Here is a 15,662-nt window from a genome sequence, read left to right as displayed (position 1 = left end):
CTCCTATCGCCTTTCAGACCTAATAAACACGTCAAGCTCACTCACTCAACTTCATCTCACTCATTCACCATCAAGAACTGGCTTTCTCAGTCTCACAATCTCACATGATTGTAATTACTCACACGAAAACCTCTGCCAAATCTATCAACACCAACTCCAGGTGTTGCCGTCATGAGTTTGTCTCTAAAGCACATACCATGTCCCAAGGGCAACGACTGTACGGCCTTTCATTGCATATTCGGCCATCCTAATGAGAACCCACCTGCTCCGGAAGTGCCATCACCAAAGCCTTCATCAAACGGTCAAGATAAAAAGGATGCACCAGGAGGAAGCCAAGATGCACCACGCAAGCGCGTGAGGACAGACCCCTTTAATCCGCCCAAGTCCCCTGAGACATCTCAAGAAGTTGGACAAAGTAAACCGGGAGCTTCTAGAAGTGGCTCAACGGATACAAATAAAAAACCAGCTACAAAAACGCTGGTAACCAAACGGCAAATTCCTCCCTCGGCACTCAAACGGAAAATCGACCCTCAGGACAATGGGCCAAACGCTTCCTCAAAAGTCGCCAAAACAAACCAGTCCAGTAATGAATCACGGCCATCACCCGCTCAGAAATCTGCTCCAGCAAAGCCCAAAAAGGCTGAATCACTAAACCCCAGACTCCTCAAAAGCATGCCTGCCAGCCATGATATCCGACTCAAGCTCGTCAAAATGCTTCACCAAGAATTTACTCGGTTGAACAAGGAACTGAAAAAGAGTGCCAAAAAGGATGAGACGAACCTCCTCCTATCAGAACAAGAGCTCATCGTGCGTACACTAGATACGGAAGAGCATGTTGCTGTTCACAAAGCCGCGGTCTACTCAAACGTCATGAAGAACAAGGTCATGCAGTACAAGAGGATGAAGGTGAACCAGTGGAAGACCGAGCGACAAGAAGAGCGGAAGAAGTTGGAACTCGAATCTAGTGGAAAGGATCCTTCTGAACAACCTAAAGAGATTAAGACTGGTCTGACACCTGCCCAAGAAGTTGAGCTCGCTAAACACCTCCTGACTCCTATCAACGAATTGGCAAGCCATGGCTACGTTTCTACGGTACCCTCCGAAGAAGATATCGAAAAGGCAAGACAAGGCGTCGAGGCATCTGCAGGATGGGAGAAATGCGATCGATGTCAACAGCGCTTTGAAGTCTTTCCAGGAAGACGCGAGGAGGACGGCGCTCTCACTTCTGGTGGGTCATGCACCTTTCACTGGGGTAAGACCTTCATCGCCCCCAAAGCCTTGGGCGACAGAACCAGGCAACCCAAACGATTTCAGTGCTGCGGGCAAGAGCTTGGAGATTCAGTGGGTTGCTTCACGCGCGATCACCACGTATTCAAGACTTCGGATCCTAAGCGAATGGCTTCAATACTTAACTTTGCGGAAACACCGGAGAACCCCCTTGCGCCTAAGGACAGAGCAGTAGCATTTGACTGTGAAATGGGCTACACGGTCTTTGGAATGGAGCTTATTCGCCTGACCGCAACATCATGGCCGACTGGCGAGGAATTACTGGATGTCCTTGTCCGGCCGCTGGGAGAGATCCTGGACCTCAACTCACGATACTCCGGTGTGTGGCCAGAGGACCTTGCCAAGGCTGAATCGTGGTCCGCAAACGAATCGACAAAGTCGACTAAGAGCGACAGCGACGATACGAGTGAGGACGGTGAGCTGAAGCCTAAGAAGAAACAGCTCAAGATCGTCTCATCACCTGAAGTTGCTCGAGACCTGCTCTTTTCTCTTATCTCCCCAACCACACCCCTGATCGGTCATGGTTTGGAAAACGATCTCAACTCGGTTCGTATTGTACATCCCACACTGATAGATACTGTGCTGCTCTTCCCGCACCAAGGTGGTCTGCCTTACCGCTTCAGTCTGAAGATGCTCATGGATGTTCACCTCAACCGCAAGATCCAACAGGAGACAGGTCCCAAGATGCTGGGTCATGACTCTGCAGAAGATGCCAGAGCAGCAGGAGATCTCGTCCGTCTCAAGATTAAGAACTTGTGGATGGACCTGCAAAGAAATGGCTGGAAACTGGTCGATGGTAAATTTGTGGCCCCAGGGAAAGCTACTGGATTGACCGAGGCTTTCATCGAAGCATAGCCAACCTACAGGTTTCTATCAACGAGTCTTAAAGTGTTGTTCAACGAGGAACCCACAACTCTTAACTGGGTATTTTACTACAGCGAGTGGGCTATGGACTGGCAAGCGGTAATGGGTGGAAGTTTCGCTGGCAGCGATGATTTAAAGCATTGGAGTTTAAAGGTCATGGCAGTTGTGCACAAGATAGGTGATTTGGGAAGCAAACGGCCTACGAAGCGGCTAATACAACATTGGATCTTGCTACCTCAGTCATCGGGCAAGGGAAAAGGTCACGGGGTTATAGAGCATAGGACATAGAAAGGTTGCATGGAACGGAAGAGCCACAGGCGATTATACATTGCGAGATAGGGTTGATTTTCCCGTCGAGTCTCGTTCTAGAAATACATAGTTGGCGCTCATGAACAAATACTTTCATTACCAACGATAAGCGGGGAGTTCCCTTTCATTTCCTCAACACCCTTTACATCATACATTCCATTACTTTAAGCCCTGCCCACTGACAGCAGGTACTGGCCACCCTGCTTTCCGCTTCCACCAGGTAGGTAGGCAACGTTGGGGTTTGATGAGAGAGTGGCGGCAATCTCACGACTGGCCTCGATCTTTCGGATCTGGATGAGACCGTCGCCAGCCTTCTGGATGGCCTTGCTGATGGCCTCGGCGGACTCGGACTCACCCTCGGCGCGGATAACGTTGGCTTGACGCTCCTGCTCGGCACGCTCGACGATGAATCGTGCTCGCTCAGCATCCTGCTGGGCAATCTGCTTCTGCTCAACGGCCTTTGTGAATTCACGGCCAAAGGTCATGTGGGTAATGGAGACATCCTCGAGGGCGATGTTGAACTCGGCGGCACGGAGGGTGAGGTCGTTGCGGATGCGGTCGGAGACAGCCTCTCGCTGGGTGATGAGCTCTGCGGCATCGAACTGGGCGACAATGGCCTTTAGAACTTCGTTACCAATAGAGGGGAGGACTCGCTCATCGTAGTCGGCACCGAGGTTCTGTAAGAGTTAGTCATGATATTGAAGTATAAGTCTTGTAATTAGAAATTTACCTGGTAGATCTTGGGAAGGGCCTTGACATTAGGTCGGTGCAACACTCTCAGTGTCAAGCTGACCATCTGCAAATCCTTGCTACCAGTGGTGGTTGCGATATTCCTGGGCTTGGTGCGCACATCAAAGATGATGCTCTTCTGCAGCCAGGGAATAAGGAAGTGGGTTCCCTCGTTGATGACCTCCTCCTTTACGCCAGACAGTCTATCAAAGATAACAGCACGAGTTCCTCCCTTAACGTCGTATAGAGCCTGGCTGCCTAGGAAGACAGCAGCTGAGGCGGGGACCGCCATGCGGTACATGAAGCCGAGGGCTCGTGCAGCGCCAGCCATTTTGAAAATATTGCGATTAATCTTTCGTACGGGTGAAAGATTGTCGGTCAAAAATGGTGGTCGAGAAACCCAGGGAGCGATGGGTGAATTGAGGCGTAGCTGTGAAGCTTTTCGGAGTCAACGGACGGCGATGATGATTTGAAGCTCGCTCTGCTCTGTTCTTAGTCCACCTTTGGACGAATTCCTAGCAGTCTTTGCTGGTTGGACGTCCAGAGTGGGCTGTCGTGCCCCGCTAAACTATATCGGGAAAGCTCGGCTGATGGGGGAAGGAAAGCCTGGCCTGCGCTTTCCAATCCAACCCGACCCGAGAAATCCTCAAGTGGCCCTTTTCTGCCTTTGCCTCCAACCGACGACTCCAAAAAACCACCCTCACGAGACTCGACTTCCCGTGCCAAAACCGCCAATATGAGACCGACTCAGATGCTCCGAAGCGGCGCTGCCGACCCCAAGAACGGACAGTACGTGAAATGCGATCCAGCGAGGGCAATTGGTTGTGCTGTTGCGTGCGGCTTTTCCTCTGGTTAATGGCCGGACCAGCAACAACCAGGCTATCTCGAAATATCATAATCGATACAGAACGAATTGCTGACGGAATTTTTAACAGCTACATTGGTAACTGGGGCCACTTTGGTAAGTGATTGCTCCTTCAATATGCGAACGAATTGGATTTGGATCGATGAACGCGACGGACCAACGGATTGATGACGATGAATGGGAGGATCACAATTGGGTCAGCACAACGGCAAAATTCTACAAACAAGCGCAACTGGACTTCGACATGCATTGATAGGACAATCTGGGAGGACATGGACATCAGAAACCAAACAGGAAGCTAACTGTATATCAGGTGGTGAGAAGCAGCGAGGTATCATCACCTACGGTCTGTCCGCCAACCGACAGAACCCCTGGGCTGGCTCCTTCAACGACGCCATCTTCAACACTTTCCGCCGCACCAAGGGCCAAATCTTCTTCTGGCTCCCTCCCATGGTTGCCGGTTACTGGATGATGAGCTGGGCCATCGAGCGGTACGTTCACATGCAGCGCCTACGGCAGGACCCAAAACTAATTCCTTTACAGAAGCGAGTACCTTAACTCCAAGGCTGGTCGTGCCGAGTTCGGTGACGAGGAGGAGTAAATTGGTTAGATACTGGCAGCAAAACCACGGCGGATGTTTTGGGGTAGGTCCTCTGGACTCATTGTACATCATCAATACCTAGATCAGGAGGTGCAATAGACATTTGTCACAATATTTATTTATACTTGATATTCGTCTCTATGAATTGCGAAGACAATCTCATGATTAAGTGATTCATCTCCTTCCATGATCTCAGAATATCAGTATCCACTGGTAATAGTCATTGATAGGCACCTCATTGGACAATCTTCGGAAGAGGTCACGTGGTCTGTGAAAAAGTGGCGGGACGGTGGAACGTACTACCGAGTCCCGGCGCGACAGCTCTTGAGAAAAAAAAGTTAGAAAATTTCGAGGCCAGTGGAGAGTAAAGAAAACACGGAAACTTTGCGATCAACCATCCGTCCCGCAGAATCATCAATTGGCACACACAACTTGCGTGCTACACCAGCGGATCTTATACAAAGCACAAGTAGTAACTTCGACGAAGCTTCCTCGAGACAACCGCAGCAATGGCCGCCGAGAAGCCCGATAAGAAGGAGAAGAAGGACAAGAAGAGAAGCGACGAGTCCGGCATCTCCAAGCCCAAGAAGGAGAAGAAGGATAAGAAGGACAAGAAGGAGAAGCTCGCCGCCGCCCTCGAGGAGAAGGTCCAGCAGGATGCTCCCGTCGCCGTCGCCGCTGCCAAGAACGATGACTCCGATGCTGAGGAGGAGAAGGCCGATGAGCTGCCTCTTGAGCGTGTCGTTGTTCCCTTCGCCATCCCCGTCGCAGATGACAAGGGCATGAAGAAGGTCTACAAGACCATCCGCAAGGGTATGCGACCACCGTGAGACATCACTCATTAGATACAGACCGCTAACATTCGTACCACAGCTGCCAAGAACAACACCCTCAAGCGCGGTGTCAAGGAGGTCGTCAAGACCCTCCGAAAGTCTGCCCCCTCCGGTCCTGGCAACACCTCTTTCCCCGGTGTTGTCATCATCGCCGGCGACATCTCCCCCATGGACGTCATCTCCCACCTCCCCGTTCTGTGCGAGGACCACAACGTTCCCTTCATCTTCGTCACTTCGCGCGCTGAGCTCGGCGCCGCTGCCAAGACGAAGCGACCTACATCCGTCGTCATGATCATGGAGAAGGCTGAGGGCAAGAAGTCCAAGGACAAGTCTGCCGACAAGGACGGCGAGGATGACGGTGAGGCGTTCGGCGAGAGCTACGCTTCGCTCGTCAAGTACGTGCAGAAGGAGTACGGCAAGCAGGCTTTCTGGGTCAAGGGCGGATCCAAGTACTAGTGGAAAGACCGTCAGACACAAGAGAGTGCTGTATCAGGAAAGGGTGGTGCCATTAACAAGAAAGGCAAGAAGAGGAAGAGGTGTTAGAACAAGTCTGGGTGTATTTATACCAGAAAGATCCAGCCCGAGAACAATGGCAGGATGAGGGCTTTGGCGGCGTTCAGGTTTAGCTATTGCATTAAAAATGGGATATGATTACAACAAGTCCTTGAAATGTCCAGCAGACCTTGAGCTTGAAATTCGGTGATGACGAGTGCGCGATACTCTCCGGTCGACAGGACAGGTAGCAGTCAAACCATGGGCACACGACCAGACATGGACCTTTGCTCGACCATCGACTTGCAATAATATTTAGCTTACTCGATTATTCAGACATGATTAAACTTTATCTCCTCGCACGAACACGCCTTTATGATTGTGTTCAATCGTTTACTTACTCCACAGTTTTCGGGTTTCATTCTAACAAGGTGAAGCTATCTCACAATACCTAGCTTAGATCCGATTGACACATGCGCCGACTCGGAACTTCCCGCCCACGATCAATACTGAAGATACACGGCATTTATTATTTATTCACAGCATAGCATGGAACTTAAGTTTGTTCATTTGTTTGGTATTACTTTGCCTTATTGGCTTTCTTATAGGTACATGTCCCCGTGCCTATTACTATCTCACACGGGCCCGAAGCCTCGGTATAACAAATTCATGAAAACCCCATCCCGAACATGGGGAGATTAAAAACATTCGTCATGAGAAGAAATCCCTTACTCAAAGGGGTTGGTTCGGGTTCCCCACCAAGTGAGGAAGACGGAGAGACCGAGGGTCTCAACGAGCTTGGTAGCCAGGCTGACGCCGACGGTGTCGAGAGGTCGCTTCTCAACGAAGATCTGAGAGACGTACTGAGAAAGATGTTAGCTAATGTTCGGTTGATGGAGTAAAGGAAAACATACGCCGGGAGCAGAGGTAGCGAAGAAGATGAGAGCTCCGAGGTAAGCAGCGCCCTTGTAGGTGAGAGTGCCAGTGGCGTTGATGAGAGCACCGACACCGTAGGCCTGGAGGGCAGAGCCGGTCAGGGAAGAACCCCAGGCGAGAGCAGCGCCAGAAGCCTCCTTGGAGCGGATGAACTCCTCCTTGGTGTTTGAGGACTTGGCGCGCTGGTAGGTCTGGCCGAAGATGGGGGCGAGGACGGCGAGCTCAACACCGTGGTTGAAAGCAGTGCCCAGAGCGATGGCGGAGGGCTTGACGGGAGGAAGGTAGTGCAGAGACATTTTGGATTATTTGTGGTGGTTGTGAAAGGGAGAAAGAGGTTGTTTGTTTGGTTTGTTGAGTTGGGAGAGATGGATGTATTTAATAGCTTCGATTGGAGAGAGAGAAAGTCACACTTGGAGCTGGCATTGGATCCTTCCCAGTATTTGTACTTTACAGTCAGTCACGGATCTCGATCTAAGCACTTTTTTCCATTCGCATCATGGAGGGCCGGGGCAGGCCAACCAGTACCAAGCCAAGCAAAGCAAGTCTCAACCCAGTCCGAGTCCGGGTGGCTTGTCTGGGCCTGGTTCTAGCAGAGTTATTCTCCCTCTTTTTCCTCAGCGCAGTGTCGTCACCAGATGTGATGATGTCACCATTCGGTTGGTGAGACGAGACACCAGCTAGTAGCTAAACCTCTATTCAGTAACAGTGCAGTATTTGCCCAATAGAAATGTGTGTATGTTGCGGGGATGAATCAACTTGACTCTCCACTGCCAACTTTGTATCCGGACAACTGTACCTGATCTGATCTGACGTTTACGATTTTACGGGATAGTTGACATGGATTTGTGATCGCATCTTGACCTACGAGGGGGAGCTTTAGGAGCTTGATCTCCTGTTCTAGCGGGGCAAAAAGATGGGGAAAAGGAAAGCTTGGGACTGGACAGTTGGGAATCCAGACCCGAGCTAGAGCTAGGTACATACAAGCACAGTACTGTAGCAAAGACGAGTCAAGTTTCCTGGTGACAAGGATTGCGGATTGGATTGTCTGAATTCAATTGCTGCTGATGCATGCATGCAGGCAAGTGACAAGCATGGAACAGCAACTCTTAAGCGGGGAGCTAACTGCACATCACACAGCAGCAGCAGCACCATACCCAGTCGAGAATCAATTTCTCATACAATAACTGCGTGACGGCGGTTGCACCGGTGATGATGGTGTCACAGCGTCATTTGTGTCTAATACTTTCTCCATTCCCTCGGTTCATTCTTTTTGTTTCTTTTGTCTGGAAACCCTGATAATTTGTTACAATGGAATTGATTCATTGCGCAATCAAGGCCCCTCTTCTAGGTACAGACTACTGCTCTTACGTAGAGCTGATGTTCCCAAGATCCGCGGAACCAACGCCGGCCCAAAGCTTGTTTTTTTACTTCCCGGTTAACTCGATCAACAATCCCATTCATCTCTGCAAAGCCGAAGCCGGTCCTGGTCTCCCGTGAACAGCCGTCCGTCCTGGACTAGCCCAGTTGGACAACATCTGCATCTGCACTTTTTGTCTCAGACTTTCACCACATGCCATTGACATCAGACCCTGCCCCTGGAGGAGATCCGTGAGATATCATTCGAGTATCCGAGTTATGGCAGCCACGACGGATTTAAAAGTGTGCTTGTGGATGGACCCTGATGATTATTTGTTTTGGATCTTTGTGTAGGAGGGTATAAGAAACATTAGCTGTTGGAAGCACAAATTAATGAGTTTTAGCTGCTCTGGCTTTACATCTTAGGCTAGGTATTTATTTTGGTACCCTACGATTCAGCGCCAGCGTTTCTGTTACCCAATAAGTATTTTCATAGGTATGTGTGAAGTGAGTTGTCCAGATGCTTGTATCACAAGACATATGTAAAGCCCTTCTAATGTCGACTTGGCAACAACTGTTTGATTCATTAAATTTGAGACGAATAAACTCAATAGCCTTACAGTAGAATAAATAACGTGATCAAACATTGAAAGAGTGCCGTTGCTCATAGGGCAGTCAAATAGCGTACAAGTCCTTACCCTGAACTACACAAATACTGTTCCAATTATCATCTCGACTTTACACCAACCAAGCCATTGGGTCTTGTATAGTATGATGCCATGAGAAGTGGAAACCGTTCATTATTGACTCCATATTAAATATCATAAGTTATGCCATGTGCTGTCCGTCTTCACCACCCCGCAGGGCCAGCAGCGCCCTAACATCATGTACATACTGCAATCCTTCCAACAACGGCACCAGATGCATCAAGTCCGTATCCGTCGGGTCATTGATCCAGCCCTGAATGGGAATCGCATTGTCTGAAAAAAAATCATCTTTGTCAATGCCAGTTCAAACAAAACTTGACTGATATAGCTCTCTTACCTTGATGAAACAGATAACTCAACGGACTGTTGTCCAAAATCATCACCTTGCTCAGGTCCGATTCGACCGAGGCCAGATCCTTGATGAAAGCGCCTTGTCGGAATGTGCAGTGTTGTCGATAGTATCGTGCCGAGAAAAACTTCCTTTCCGTCTCTAGCCAGTCAATCACCGGGTCCGCATACTCCTGTACTGACGCTGTAAACACAACCAAATTGTACCACTTGCATACTCGTCTCAGGAACTCATCGCAGTACGGTCGCTTGTTAACCCAGTATAAGATCGGATGCTGTGGCCCAATCGATGTTTGTCCACCAACCCCCACGTATGTCGTGTTCAGGCGCACCTCAACCATGTGTCCGGTACTCATTCTGCCTCCCTTGGACATGCTGTGTATCAGAGTTTCGTCGAGATCGAGAATCAATGTCTTTTGCGGGCTCGAGGGTGGCTCGAGATTGATGTAAGAGGGCTGTCTGCGCGGAATCAAAGGTCGAGGCGGTGCTGGAGTCTTGGGGTATCTGGTGAGCGCTGCGATAGGAGAAGTCGGAGATTTGAGATGTGCTGAAAGGTCGCCGCTACCCAGATCGCTTGCCTTGGTTCGCGCGACTGCCGATTGCGTTTTCCTGTGTTTCCGTTGTCTAAGATCTTCGTCGCTGTTGAGTTTAATCCTGATTGACCTTCGAGCAGGTCCGTTTTCCTCTGCTGGCTGCAGTGATTTGGACCGAGCGTGCCGACTGCTAGAGCGCGATCCAGCATCCGATTCCGATTCCGATGAGAGACCCGATGACGTCGAAGAAGAAGATGTATGTCTAGGCTTTGGTGATAACCTCCGATATCCTGTAGTTCTACCATATTCCTTCTCAGAAACATGGTTGGGCTCGTCCATAGCCTTGTTCCCACCTCCTAGCCCAAACAATTTACCAAGTTGCGAGAAGGGTGCGAAATTGCCATACTCGTCGTAAAAACAAGCAATGAGGTATACACCTGGCGAAGCCAAAGTCGCAAGAACCCACCGAAGAGAACCAATGATGCTGGAAGCGATTCGCCGAGGAATAGAGTGCCACCATGAGCTCCTCGTCTGATTCTCGCCTGTATCACCTAGCAACGGGGTTTCCTCACCAGGCTTCTCAGTTTCGAATCGCGATTCGTCAAAGGTATCCTGGGGGAAGGGCTCGGTCTCGTTCTCGTCGGAAGGTCTGTGGTCGCCATGCTGGTGGTCGTCTTCGGAGGCCAAGCCTACGAGGGAGCCTATGCTGTTGGATCGTGATTGAGTCGGACTCGGAGGCGGCGACACACGGGCCGTCAGGATGTTAATGGAGTTCATCGCCACGAACTATAGCATTCCATGAGGTGAAGGGTCGTTGTGCGGAGGAACTGTCAAGAGTCGAGAAGTCCTGTAGAATGTCGAATTGCTTTAAACAAGTTTTGCAGACTTAGTTTCCGCCTCGGGAAGAGTGTGAGTACGTTAGGGTCGATCGGAGTGGAAAGGACGGAGAGAGACGGCAGGTATTCCGCGGAACCGATCGTCGATGCCGGTGGTCAGGTCGAATGCGCGGGGAGAAATAGAGGTTGTGGTGGTTGATAGTCGAAGACAAAGATGCAGTCTGACAAAAACGCTGAAACGAAGGGATTCAATGTCAAGAATGCATCAGGTGCGGCCAAGCGAAAAAGGCAGATGTCCAGGTCCAGGGGCGCAGTGCAATCGCGATGGTGGAAATGCCAGGGAAATGTACAAATTGGCTTGCGATCCTAGGGAGGGAAAAAAAGGGAAGTTTTTGGATACAATCCTAACTCAATCCAAAAGTACAGATGTCTCAAATGGTCAGAAAGGTTTAGTCGCTTTCTCTGGTGTCGCACCGCTAAGACAAAGCAGGTTGTATGGAATCAATGATATGTAGGTACAATACGGAGTGCAGTAGAGCAAACAAAAGTGTCCTCCTTCGTGGCGTTGAGAGGGGAGCTGGGGGGAACTTTGTTGGCCTGTGTCGACTAGCAACAGGCCGGGGTTCGTCTAACTAAAAGACCCGTCAGAAATAAGCAGTGCAGCCCTGCTGGGAACGCTACTGTCTTTTGCGGAAAAGAAATGGATCGATGCGAGTCTGTCTACAAAAGGCTATCGACGGGTCTTTTTGATGATGATGGAGAGTTGACAAGATGAGGCAAATGCTTCTGGATTTGCGCATGCGCGAAATACAACAAAGAGCGTGTGAGCAAGCGATCGAAAGCTGACAGTATCAAATAAAGAAGTACACCATAGGAGTGAGTGCAGTTGATTTGATTTGGTTGGTGGTGTGTGGCTCGATTGACGGATGATGGTTGAGAGATGGTTCACGTGTTGGGGATTCTAGCTGCCGAGATCCAATCCATTGGCCGCCCTGGAGGCTCTGGAGGGCCTAATGATGGGGAGCCCGGCGATTTTTCAGGCGGTCCAGTGCTCATATACCCCTGTCATTATATCCGACTGTAGCGTTGCAGGGGGTTGGGAAGCCGCGGCTCGCTGGCATCTCACATACGTTCTAATCAACCAGAGGAATCTATCATAAATGACACTGTCTCATGATGATAACGGTTATTTATTGCCCCAAATTCTCGAGGTTAGTATCCGCATTCTATCTTGTACGCCTCGTAAAGGGACAATACCCAGCTCTTTGAGATGTTCTCCTATACCCGTTGACAGTTTATACCTGTGCGCACACCGCAGTGACAGGGGATCAAAATGGAACTCTTCCAGACCGACCCAGACAATACATAGTATCGCCGTAAAAGTTGATTGGGTCGCTGTCAAGAAGAGGACTATACTGGTATTGTTCCTGCAAAGATCTAGGATCCTCATAAACTCCAACTGTGGTTTCTCTACGCAACTCTGCTCTGTAGCTGTAAGGAGTTCAGTTCCAAACCACACCTACCCTCATGACTCTCCCAGGCTTGGAAGAGGTATTATCAGAAAGAAGCTCGAGCGCTGACTTACAATCCAGAGGGGTTACCGAAATGATATGGTAGATCAAAACATCTCGCTTGTAGAATTATCTTGCCCATAGCTATTCTGACCAGTGAAACTCTTGACCTCGATGCTTAAATATGCTTAATGAACACGGAAATCCCAGACAATCGTTCCTATGAGACACAGTTAGTGACATGATAGATGGGCAAGAAGGTGTTTGCACTGAGAGGCCATGCTAGGTACGGAGTACGCAGCAGGAGCTTGTAAATCTGAGCCTTTTTATATAAGACAACATAATATCTTCTCAACGTAGATATAATATGCTGAGTTGTTCTCGACGATTCATTCTCTTTATCATCATACAATACTCACATTTGCTGTCATGTGCTCTGTACTCTATAGCTAACGTCCTCTATTGTACATTGCTACAAGGGTTATGAACAAGGGTATGATAGTTCAACCTGGGCCACTTGTGGATCTCGGATCTCCTTGTTCGTTTTCGTATTCAACACATGCTCATCGGTCAAGCCGTTCGATCTTATGTTTTGCTTGCTTACTCGCATGTGAAGTCGATGTCAAGATCGCCAATCTAGGGCATCCACAGGGCATTCAAACTTGGCTTTTGGAAGGACTGGAGACAAAATTAGTGAGTCAGTTTGTGGGGTCTTAGACCAGACTCTTGGAGTAGTATTTTTATACCCCAATATTCAAACACTAACTTCTGTCACAGTGTCAACTGGAACATCATGGCAAATGTGAATTCGGGACAGGCGAGGATATAAGGAGGCTGTCATGATACACAGTCTCATGATTCTTCTACAGTATTCCGTGAGGAAAAGGTTCCAAAGTACAAGTTCATACTCTTCGAACTGTATACACGTACTATGTACTATATAGAGTGTGTGACTCGTTCTTGGCTCGCCCGACTTCAATCCTTTTCGGAATAATTGAACCTTGAAACACTAAAAGATTACTGTTTTGAGTATTGCCAGCACATCAATTGCCGTACTTCGATATCGACCTAGACACTGACAACTCATCGGCCATGGCGGTGAGTCTATTACTCAAGTAGCCAAGTCGAATTTATAAGAGACGTACATCACCAACATATTTCCAAGTTGTGAGCGATGGATGTCTTTGAGAGGTAATTGCTCTAATTCGAGTCGTAGAGTCCATTATCTCTCAGGCCCCTGTCCCCTGTCGTCATGGCTGTCAATTCGGTGCAGGGCCCACCGAGGGTCGAGGCTGAAAAGACCCCACCTTTCAAGAGCCGAATCGTCAGCCTTGCGCAAAAAAAGGCTCCGGTGGGAGGAATTGGTTGACTCATTCACAAACCACCCCAATCCGAACAAAGCAGCACAAACGTTTGCCTGTTTAACGACGCCCACTTTGAGCATCAGCAAAGTAAACTTACGGCATCAATTATTTCAGCTCTCATCAAGAATATCCCAACACCTTCAAAGCAAAACAACCTCTGCTCGCCCACGAATATTTGTGCCGAGACTCACAAATCACCCCTCCATTGAGCACCCCGCGACCGCAGACACTACACAGGAAATACCCCAGCTCGCGCGCTAGCTACAGCTACGGCCACAACCAAGACTGCGAACCCTTCACAAACACCCAGAGATGGCTCCTCTATCTACGGGCTACGCGCCCGATCTTGAGAAATATCTCCGGTCTCTCAAGGGTCAGGCATTGGAATCATCTGTTGAGAGCCTCATCTCGTGAGCCACACCAGCCAAAAAATATCTTTTTGCTCCAGTAGTGCTCGTTACTAAACTTTTTGTTCTGTCTCCAGTCTCCTCAAGCGACGTCAGATCAAGGGCTCCGAGCCTTGCGCCGTCGCTACCGCTCACATCCTACTTCAGGTCGTCGCCCGATCAAAATGGTTCAACGTCGATAGCTTGATTGATAATGTCTCTCGTATCGGCCGTCGATTAGTGGAGGCTCAGCCCAAGGAGCTTGTGATTGCAAACATCGTGCGCCGAGTTCTAGGTCTCATTCGCGACGAAGCAGCCGAGGATAGAAACGAGGGTGCTAGTGAGACCCCCAGCGAGGCCCAGATGACGCCGACCGATGCCGTGCCACACCCAGAAGCTCTTTCCCACCAGTGGCCGCCTTCGACATATGGCAAGCAAGATTCCGCTGGTGACTATATCACCAACAGCGCCAGACCTCCTCCTGCTCGACCTGGCCCGTTGTCCTCTTACAGCTCCGTCAACGTCCCCAAGACTCTCTTCCACCTCCTCTCAGTGTCTTCTCCCAACGATTTCGCAACTAGCAGCCAGGGATCCCCCGTGGGACTTTCAGGGACATCTACTCCTTCATGGAAGATTCCTTCCGCCCAGGTTCACGCTTTGAGATCTGAGGTCATTGACGGTATTGAGGAGATCAAGGACGAGATTAGCCAAGTGGATGACCAGATTGCATCCCTGGCCGAGGTCCAGATCCATCCTGGAGACTATGTGCTTGTCCACCAGCCCTCGCCCACCGTCGAACGATTCATCCTGCGCGCGGCTCTCAAGCGTCGATTTACAGTGCTTATCGCTACGGAACCCCCCAAGAAGCAGATCACTGAAGTCCCGCATGCTGGTTTCAGGAAGAAGCTTGCGTCTGCTGGTATCACAGCGATCAACGTTATGAACGGAGGATTGATGGCATACATGTCGCGAGTGGACAAGGTCATCTTCGGCGCGCGGGCTATTGTGGCTAATGGCAGTGTTCTCGCCGATGCCGGCGCTGCAGCGATTGCACGGGCTGCCAAGGAGCAAGGCAATGCAGTCATTGTCCTCGGCGGCGTGTACAAGCTCAGCCCAGAGAACCCCTTCAACGAGGAGTCTTTGATTGAGTGGGGAGACTCTGCTAGCTTTGTCAATTTTGCAGATGGAAAGATGGTGAACAGTGTCGAGGTCAGAACTGCTATCACAGAGCTTGTGCCACCGGAGCTGATTGACACATATATTACCAACTTGTAAGTCTATGATCTCGCTGCTAAATGATACCTTACTAACATGAACATAGGGGAACACATTCAAGAGATCATCTTTCAAGTCTTATTGCAGACCATTACAAGCAGGAGGACGTCGACTTTCACATGTGGAGCGGATGATTATGCGTTATCTATCCAGACCAAGAAGCAAAAGAAACCTTCCAAAAAGTTGATTGTCTTACCTATTCATTTCCCTTGGCGTTGGCGAGGTGGAGTTCTCTATCCATTGTGATATATATACGCTTGTGAACGGATGAAACGACATGGAGTGAAGGTCCCATAGAATTGCTTGATATCCTTATATCATCAGCGTCAATAACCATTGGCCTGTTTCAGCCTACCTTGTTGCACCGGAAGAGCATACTGTGATGTGTGATGATTACGTAGAGGCACGCGTTGTCAGGAACATGACAATG

General features: G+C 49.6%; 7 protein-coding genes across 7 annotated transcripts; 4 read left to right on the top strand and 3 right to left on the bottom strand.

The window, feature by feature from the left end:
• Positions 1-171: 171 nt before the first annotated feature.
• On the top strand, positions 172-2,142 carry FGSG_10307 (uncharacterized protein; the record flags this gene model as incomplete). Its single annotated transcript, XM_011320965.1, has 1 exon — positions 172-2,142. One exon carries the CDS (start codon positions 172-174, stop codon positions 2,140-2,142), a length of 1,971 nt encoding a protein of 656 aa, XP_011319267.1.
• A 253-nt stretch (positions 2,143-2,395) lies between these two features.
• FGSG_10306 (uncharacterized protein) lies at positions 2,396-3,667 on the bottom strand. Its single transcript, XM_011320964.1, has 2 exons — positions 3,191-3,667; positions 2,396-3,137 (listed from the first exon to the last, which is right to left on the bottom strand). Exons 1-2 carry the CDS (start codon positions 3,518-3,520, stop codon positions 2,625-2,627), a joined length of 843 nt encoding a protein of 280 aa, XP_011319266.1. The 5' UTR covers positions 3,521-3,667; the 3' UTR covers positions 2,396-2,624.
• A 203-nt stretch (positions 3,668-3,870) lies between these two features.
• Positions 3,871-4,815, top strand: FGSG_10305 (uncharacterized protein). The gene is made up of 4 exons (XM_011320963.1): positions 3,871-3,978; positions 4,125-4,150; positions 4,368-4,545; positions 4,598-4,815. The coding sequence occupies exons 1-4, from the start codon at positions 3,926-3,928 to the stop codon at positions 4,653-4,655; spliced, it is 315 nt and encodes a 104-aa protein (XP_011319265.1). The 5' UTR covers positions 3,871-3,925; the 3' UTR covers positions 4,656-4,815.
• Positions 4,816-5,014: 199 nt separating this feature from the next.
• FGSG_10304 (uncharacterized protein) lies at positions 5,015-6,151 on the top strand. The gene is made up of 2 exons (XM_011320962.1): positions 5,015-5,468; positions 5,529-6,151. The coding sequence occupies exons 1-2, from the start codon at positions 5,165-5,167 to the stop codon at positions 5,942-5,944; spliced, it is 720 nt and encodes a 239-aa protein (XP_011319264.1). The 5' UTR covers positions 5,015-5,164; the 3' UTR covers positions 5,945-6,151.
• Positions 6,152-6,531: 380 nt separating this feature from the next.
• Positions 6,532-7,486, bottom strand: FGSG_10303 (uncharacterized protein). The gene is made up of 2 exons (XM_011320961.1): positions 6,895-7,486; positions 6,532-6,843 (listed from the first exon to the last, which is right to left on the bottom strand). Exons 1-2 carry the CDS (start codon positions 7,210-7,212, stop codon positions 6,709-6,711), a joined length of 453 nt encoding a protein of 150 aa, XP_011319263.1. The 5' UTR covers positions 7,213-7,486; the 3' UTR covers positions 6,532-6,708.
• Positions 7,487-9,048: 1,562 nt separating this feature from the next.
• Positions 9,049-11,129, bottom strand: FGSG_10302 (uncharacterized protein). The gene is made up of 2 exons (XM_011320960.1): positions 9,317-11,129; positions 9,049-9,252 (listed from the first exon to the last, which is right to left on the bottom strand). Exons 1-2 carry the CDS (start codon positions 10,635-10,637, stop codon positions 9,101-9,103), a joined length of 1,473 nt encoding a protein of 490 aa, XP_011319262.1. The 5' UTR covers positions 10,638-11,129; the 3' UTR covers positions 9,049-9,100.
• A 2,754-nt stretch (positions 11,130-13,883) lies between these two features.
• On the top strand, positions 13,884-15,366 carry FGSG_10301 (uncharacterized protein; the record flags this gene model as incomplete). The annotated part of the gene is made up of 3 exons (XM_011320959.1): positions 13,884-13,981; positions 14,056-15,228; positions 15,279-15,366. The coding sequence occupies 3 exons, from the start codon at positions 13,884-13,886 to the stop codon at positions 15,364-15,366; spliced, it is 1,359 nt and encodes a 452-aa protein (XP_011319261.1).
• Positions 15,367-15,662: the final 296 nt, after the last annotated feature.

Source organism: Fusarium graminearum, chromosome 1 (genome assembly GCF_000240135.3).
Source record: "Fusarium graminearum PH-1 chromosome 1, whole genome shotgun sequence".
NCBI classification, from domain to species: domain Eukaryota; kingdom Fungi; phylum Ascomycota; class Sordariomycetes; order Hypocreales; family Nectriaceae; genus Fusarium; species Fusarium graminearum.
This window is presented reverse-complemented; position numbering and strand designations above follow the sequence as displayed.